Raw genomic sequence first — 7572 nt, 5'->3', positions numbered from 1 at the left:
AAAAAAAAAAAAAAAAAAAAAAAAAAAAGACAAACAGAACATCTGTAAAGGGTTAATATCCAAAATATGTGAGGAGCTGTGGCAACAGTTGGCCTAGAAGTTAAGACACCTGCATCCCATATCAGAGCGCACGGGGCTGAGTCTCAGCTCTGCACCTAATTCTAGCTTCCTGTTATTGCATTCCCTGGGAAGCAGCAGGTGATGGCTCAAGTAGTTGAGCCTGCCATCCAACCTGAACTGAGCTCTCAGCTCCTGGTTTCACCCTGAGCCAAACCCAGCGATGGGAGACCTTTGATCCCTAAGTTATATTTATATAAGTATATATACACATACAAAAGAGTACATGTAGGGGCTAGCAGGTAAGGTCGCTGCCAGCATCCCATATGGACGCTGGTTCAGGTCCCAGCTGCTGCACTTCCCATCCAGCTCCCTGCTATAGCCTGGGAAAGCAATGGAAGATGGCCCACCTCCTTGGACCCCTGTATCCACGTGGGAGACCCGGAAGAAGCTCCTGGCTCTCCTGGCTTCAGAGTGGCGCAGCTCAGGCTGTTGTGGCCATTTGGGAAGTGAACCAGCAGATGGAAGACTTATTTTCTCTCTCTCTCTCTCTCTCTCTCTCTCTCTCTCTCTCTCTTTCTGCACCTCTGCCTCTCTGTAAATCTGCATTTCAAATAAAAAAAAATCTTAATAAGTATTTGTAATGAGTACAAGCAACTCAGTAGCAAGAAAATAAACAACCCACTTGAAAACTGGGCAAAGGACTTGAATAGACTTTTCCACAAAGAAGACACAGAATTGGCCAATGTGTATATGGGAAAAGGCTCATAGTCACTAACCATCAAAGAAATGTGTATTAAAATCACAATGACATATCACCTCACTCCAAAGAGGATGCTAGTTACCAAAAAGACAAAGGAGAACAAGTGCAAACGAGGATATGCAGGAAAGGGAACCCTGGTATACTGTTGGTAAGAATGTAAATTTGAGCAGCCATTATGGAAAATAGTACGAAGTTTCATGAAAAAGCAAAATTAGAACTTCCATGTTATCCAGACATCCCATTACCAGGTACATATCCAAAGAATGTAAAATCACTATATAGAAGAGATATCTGTACTCTCAATAGTCACAATAGCCAAGATACAGTGTTCATCAGTGCATGAATGAGTACATGAAGTAAGACATGTTTACACTGTCAGCCTCAAAAAATAAACTTCATCATTTTGACAATATAGATGAAAATACAGGCACAGAAAGACAAAGACTGCATGATGTCACTTACACAAAAGGTTCATGGAAAATGGAATTGTAAGATAGCTTATTTTGGGGCTGGTGCTTTGGCATACTGCATAAAGCCACCGCCTGCAGTGCCAGCATCCCATATGGGCGCCAGTTTGAGGCCCAGCTGCTCCACTTCCAATCCAGCTCTCTGCTATGGCCTGGGAAAGCAGTGGAAGATGACCCAAGTCCTTGGGCCCCTGTACCCACGTGGGAGACCCGGAAGAAGCTCCTGGCTCCTGGCTTCAGATCGTCATAGCTCCAGCCATTGTGGCCAATTGGGGAATGAACCAGTGGATGGAAAACCTCTCTCTCTCTCTCTCTCTCTCTCTCTCTCTGCCTCTCCTTCTCTCTGTGAATAACTCCAACTTTCAAATAAACAAATAAATCTTTTTTTAAAAAGATAGCTTATTTTGTCACAAAAATATTTTGAAGTATGTATCAATGAGATCCTGCATCACCATGTTCACAGCAACATTGTTCACAATAGCCAAAATTTGGATCCAACCAAGGTGGCCATCATCAGATGAATGGATGCAGAAAATATATATACAATGGACTACTATTCAACTTTAAAAAATGAAATTCTACCATTTGCAGCAAAATGGATACAATTGGAGGACATCATATTTAGTGAAACAACCCAGATCCAGAAAGATAACCACTGCATGTTCTCCCTTAAATGTGGAAGCTAAAATTTAAAAAACAAACAAGAAAAGAAAAGAAAAACAAAGAAATGCCTATGTGTATCCATACTGCTGCATATATAGTTTTATAAATCTTTGTTTTATAAATTTGTCAAACCAATGGTTAGGAATGTTATACTACTATATTTTTTTTTCAAATCAATAATCTTTTATTGCATTATTAAAATACCACAAGACACAATCTGGGTTCTTGTTTCTGCAGCCGGATAACTTTTAGGTCTTATTCATCAGCCTGTTGAACTGTTCCTTTTTCAGAGACATAGATACCATCCAAAAATTTTCTGATATCTTTATTTTTAACTGTTGTTGCCTGCTGAATCAAAGCAGCTGAATTTGAAACAAGTTCAATGTCATTTCCTTCAAGCACTAATTCATCTTTCTGGGCTTGAGACACTGAACAGGCAACACCTGGCCTCATCCGAACCCTTCGGATGTACTTTTCACCCAAGAAATTTCTAATTTCAACAAGAGACCCATTCTCTTGAATAACCACGTTGATGGGGAAGTGAGCATACACTGACCTCATCTTGTATCGGAAGCCCAGTGTAACTCCCTTGATCATATTCTGTACGTGACTACAGATCGTGCGAACAGTTGCCAGTTCCTTTCTATTTCCCCACCATTTGTCAACCCGGAGCCTCTTCTTTTTCTTTCCCAGGAGACTGAGTTCCACATTGATGTGATTGAAGTCCCTCCGCAGGGTTCCTCTGGGCCCCTTCACAATGACTGTGCGCCCCTTCAGACTGATGTCGACATTTTCTGGGATGTCGACCGTCTGATTGCTGAGAATGGTCTTCATTCTCGCAGTAGATGCGGCAAAGAGAGCATACTACTATATTTTTTAATGCTCTGTGATTACTTTAAAATTTACTGCATATGGGTGAAATGGTCATTTTTCCATTCAGTTATTTATAACCATTGTTTATATTGCCACTAAACTAGGATCTTTTTGTTTTTTACCTATTAAATTTCTTATTTGGTGAAGTATTAAGCCTTTTTACCATAATGTAATTTTAAAATGTTATCTCAAAAACTGAAGGGGAAAAATAAATAAATGGAGAAGAAAAGGGGGTGGGGGAGGGAGGGAGGAAGAGAATTTTATGAGGTTCTTAGAATTGTATCTATTTTTAAAAATATTTTTAAAAAAATATTTGAAGTCCATGCATACAAAGCTGTCTTCACATAGTTCATCAAAATGTGTATTATGAAAAGATTGTGAATGGATTTCAGAAAATTTTGCAAATAATTAACTTATCTTTTAACTCTGTCTTCCACAAACCTCTTGAGGTGCGTTCATACATGGAATCTCAAAAACTCAAACCCACAGAAGCACAAAGTAGAATGGTGACTTCCAGAAGCTAAGGCAATGGAGAAGATGACACCGGTCAAAACACACATAATTCCAATTAGAAAGAGTAAGTTCAGGAGATCTATCGTACAACATGGTAACTATACTTAATCACAATTCATTGTATACTTGAAAATCACTTAAGATAGTAGATCTTAAGTGTTCTCACCACACCAAAAAAAAACTAAGTATGAGAAGTAATGGGTATATAAATTAGCTTAATTCACTCATCTAATAATGTATACATATATCAAAACATCCTGTTCTACATCATAATCATATAAAATTATTAACTTAAAATATTTTAAACTTATTAAAATATGAAAAAATTATAATAATCACGAAGATCACAAAAATAACATCAAGCACTGCAGATAGATTTTAAATCCCAGTCTAGGGGGTGGCACTGTGTCACAGCAGGTTAAGCCACCGCCTGCAATGCTGGCATCCCATAAGGGCGCCGGTACGAGGTCCAGCCGCTCCTCTTCCAATCCAGCTCTCTGCTATGGCCTGGGAAAGCAATGGAAAATGGCCCAAGTCCTTGAGCCCCTGCACCCGCGTGGAAGACCCAGAAGAAGCTTCTGGCTCCAGGCTTCGGATCGGAGCAGCTCCAGCCATTGCAGCCAATTGGGGAGTGAACCAGCGGATGGAAGATTTCTCTCCCTCTCCCTCTCCTTTTCCCTCTCCCCCTCCCCTTCCCCCAGTCTATCTGAATTTTTAGCAATAGTGCCACATATCAGACCAGGAATACAGAACAGTGAAACTGTTTTATACAAGTGACTCCAATGAACTGTGTGACTCAGGATCAGAAAAGTGAAATAGTCTTTTTCTAGCTTCACCTCTGAAAAATCTGGAGGTTGGACTACACAAATGCACTAACTCCTCTGCACTTTACCATCCATATCAGGCCATATCCTGATTCACTGTTTGAAAGCCTCCAGAGACTAAGGAGACAACTTCAAGAGCTGGTCCATGCTATTTCAAGAATAGAAAAGCAGTTTGTCGGGCTGGCGCTGCGGCACAGTGGGTTAAAGCCCTGGCCTGCAGCACTGGCATCCTATAAGGGTTCTGGTTCACGTCGCAGATACTACACTTCCAATCTAGCTCTCTGCTATAGCCTGAGAAAGCAGCGGAGGATGGCCCAAGCCCTTGGGCCCCTGCACCCATGTGGGAGACCCGGAAGAAGCTATTGGCTCCCAGCTTTGGATCTGCCCAGCTCCAGCTGTTGAGGCCATTTGTGGAGTGAACCAGCAGATGGAAGACCTCTCTTTCTCTTTCTCTATGTCTCTACCTCTCTCTGTAACTTTTTCAAATAAAATAAAATAAATATTTTTGAAAAAAAAAAAAAAGAAAAGAAAAGCAGTCTGTGTAACAACCATTATGAAATTGAAAGACCTGAAAAGCCCCCTGGAAGTTTTAGGACTGCTAAAAACACTTCCAGCCTCCACTCTCAGCTCCAGCTAACTCGTAACAGATAGTTAAGAACAAGAGCTAAATAAGCAGGATACTGATTTCCTTGCCAACTCCTACCACTGGTAAAATGGGAATAGAGAATACTTTGTGACTTACTCTCAGGTTGTTCTTCTATTCTGTTAACAGTTCTATTCAGGTACAGTTGACATAAACAATACATACATAGAGAATTTGAAAATGTTGACACATGTACTCCTATAAAATCATCAGCAGTCAAGACAACAAGCAAATCCATCACCCACGAGATGTCTTGTGCCCCTTTCTCCCTCCTCTCTGATCTGCTCTGTCACTACAGATGTAGTTACTTTTTTTTTTTTTTTTTTTTTTTTTTTTTTTTTTTTTTTTGACAGGCAGAGTAGATAGTGAGAGAGAGAGACAGAAAGGTCTTCCTTTTCCATTGGTTCACCCCCCAATGGCCGCTGCGGCCAGCGCACCACGCTGATCCAAAGCCAGGAGCCAGGTGCTTCTCCTGGTCTCCCATGCGGGTGCAGGGCCCAAGGATTTGGGCCATCCTCCACTGCACTCCCAGGCCACAGCAGAGAGCTGGACTGGAAGAGGAGCAACCAGGACAGAATCTGGCACCCTAACTGGGACTAGAACCCGGTGTACTGGTGCTGCAAGGCGGAGGATTAGCCTAGTAAGCCACGGCGCCAGCCAGATGTATTTACCTTTTCTACACTGTCATATAACTGGAATTTTACAGTTTTGGTCTAGGATTTTTGAGTATAATGATTTTGAGATTCACTGATCTTGTAGTATATACCAGTTTTTCTTTTTATTGCTGAATATTCTATTATATGCATATAATAGTTTTCTATTGCTGACTATTCTATTGTATACACATAACAAAGTTTGTTTAGTTACCCATTTGTTCATTTAAGTTGTTTCCAATTATTGTCCATTAAAATACAATTGTTGTGGGTATTTATATGTCAGTCTTTGTATGGAAGTGGGATTCATGGATAGAGATGAGACACCAAGGCCTATAACAGGAAGTAGTCTTTTATTATTATTTATGCAGGCATAAGGCCCAGGTGGATTTTTATCCAAAAGCCTCAGTTCTGAACAAAGAGGATTATTTCCTTATGTATGGTTTTAGCTTTTGTCTGCCTTATATGGCTACATGCATACATTTGATTGGATATTCTAATGCTACATGGCAGCCACAGGAATTGCTACAATACTACCCATGTGTACATGGTTACTGATTTTTTTTCCCACACACTTACTGAGCAGTACACTGTCTAGCCAGGGTTAACACCACCCCTTCGTGCTAACAAGCAGGAACCACAGCAGACAGTAACTTCCCAGGCAAGCAGATAATAACTTATTTCATTCCCAGGATGGGTGCCTCCTTTCTCTTCTTCTGAAGAAGGCCTCTACCACAACTTTAATCATGTTAGCTAGAAACAAATTCAACCAAAAGACAAAGGCCCCTACCGCAGTATGGCCAGGTGCTTCTATCCCTAGGACCGTGATAGCTATATCCTAGGTCAGGTATGTGTGTAACCTTTTAGGAAATTGCCACAAGTGTGTCTTAATTTCACATTACCTATGGTAGAACATGATACTTCCCTCTCCCACAACCCTGGCCACCTGAGGTATGGTTAGTGTTCTCCTAGTCTAGCAGTTCCAATAGGCAGTATCTCATTATGGTTTTAATATATGTTTCCCTATTGACTAATAAAGTTGAGCATCTTTTCATGTCCTGTTATGCCACCTATAAATCTTCATTAGTGAAGTGTCTATTCAAATATTTGCCCAATTTTTAACTGGGTTGTTTCTTTTCTTAAGTTTTGAGATTTTCATATATTCTGGATATAATTATTAGCAAATATTTTCTTCTACTCTTTGATCTGTTGTTTCATTCCACTAACAGTGTATTTCAAAAACAAGCATTTTTAATATTTATGAAATCTAATTTATGGATTGTCTTTTATGGATTGTTGCTTTTGTTTTCATATCTAAAAAGGATTTGCCTAACCCTAGACAACTAGGAGTCTTTTTGAATATGTTAATAATTTTTCAAGTTTTATTTGTGTCTATGATCCATCTGGAGCAAGTAAGTGTTTAAGCATATCATAAATACAGATCTCAGTTTGTTTTGCTGAGTGTGGATACCTGTGCTCCTTTGCAAGGGCCACCATAACCAATTGCCACAGACTGGCAGCTTACATAACAGAAACTAATTTTCTCACACTTCTACAAGCTTGCAGTTGAAAGTCAAGGGATCAGCATTGTTGGTTTCTTCTGAGGCCTCTGTCCTTGGCTAGAAGAGAGCTGTCAGTGCCGGCACTGTGGTGTAGCCAGTGAAGCCACCATCTTCAGTGCTGGCATCCCCTATGGGTGCCAGTCTGAGTCCCAGCTGCCCCACTTCAAATCCAGCTCTCTGCTATGACCGGGGAAAGCAGTAGGAGATGGCTCAAGTCCTTGGGCCCCTGCACCCACGTAGGAGACTTAGAAGAAGCTCCTGAGCTCCTGGCTTCAGATCAGTGCAGCTCCAGCCATTTTGGCCATCTGGGGAGTGAACCAGTGGATGGAAGACCTCTCTCTCTCTCTCTCTCTCTCTCTCTCTGTTTCTTTCTCTCTCTCTCTCTCTTTCTCTCTCTCTCTCTTCTTTGCCTCTACCTCTCTGTAACTCTGCCTTTCAGATAAATAAATAAGTCTTTAAAAAGTCTTCACATGGTCTTCCTTCTTCCTTGTATGTTCTTTCCTATATATGTTCTGTGTTCCAATCTTTTCTTCTGACGTGGACACCAATCTTAC

The 7572-nt window shown here is 40.8% G+C and overlaps 1 protein-coding gene across 1 annotated transcript; it reads right to left on the bottom strand.

Moving 5' to 3' along the window:
* Positions 1 to 2110: 2110 nt before the first annotated feature.
* LOC100347148 (large ribosomal subunit protein uL6) lies at positions 2111 to 2811 on the bottom strand. The gene has a single exon (XM_051848314.2). It carries the CDS (start codon positions 2782 to 2784, stop codon positions 2206 to 2208), a length of 579 nt encoding a protein of 192 aa, XP_051704274.2. The 5' UTR covers positions 2785 to 2811; the 3' UTR covers positions 2111 to 2205.
* Positions 2812 to 7572: the final 4761 nt, after the last annotated feature.

The sequence above is a fragment of the Oryctolagus cuniculus genome, chromosome 15, assembly GCF_964237555.1.
Source record: "Oryctolagus cuniculus chromosome 15, mOryCun1.1, whole genome shotgun sequence".
Taxonomy (NCBI): domain Eukaryota; kingdom Metazoa; phylum Chordata; class Mammalia; order Lagomorpha; family Leporidae; genus Oryctolagus; species Oryctolagus cuniculus.
The sequence above is the reverse complement of the archived record's forward strand: the minus strand, read 5'-3'. Positions and strand labels throughout refer to the sequence as shown.

Bases quoted from the DNA above. Each gene is read 5' to 3' on its own strand.
- LOC100347148 (XM_051848314.2), bottom strand. From the start codon at position 2,784: ATGAAGACCATTCTCAGCAATCAGACGGTCGACATCCCAGAAAATGTC.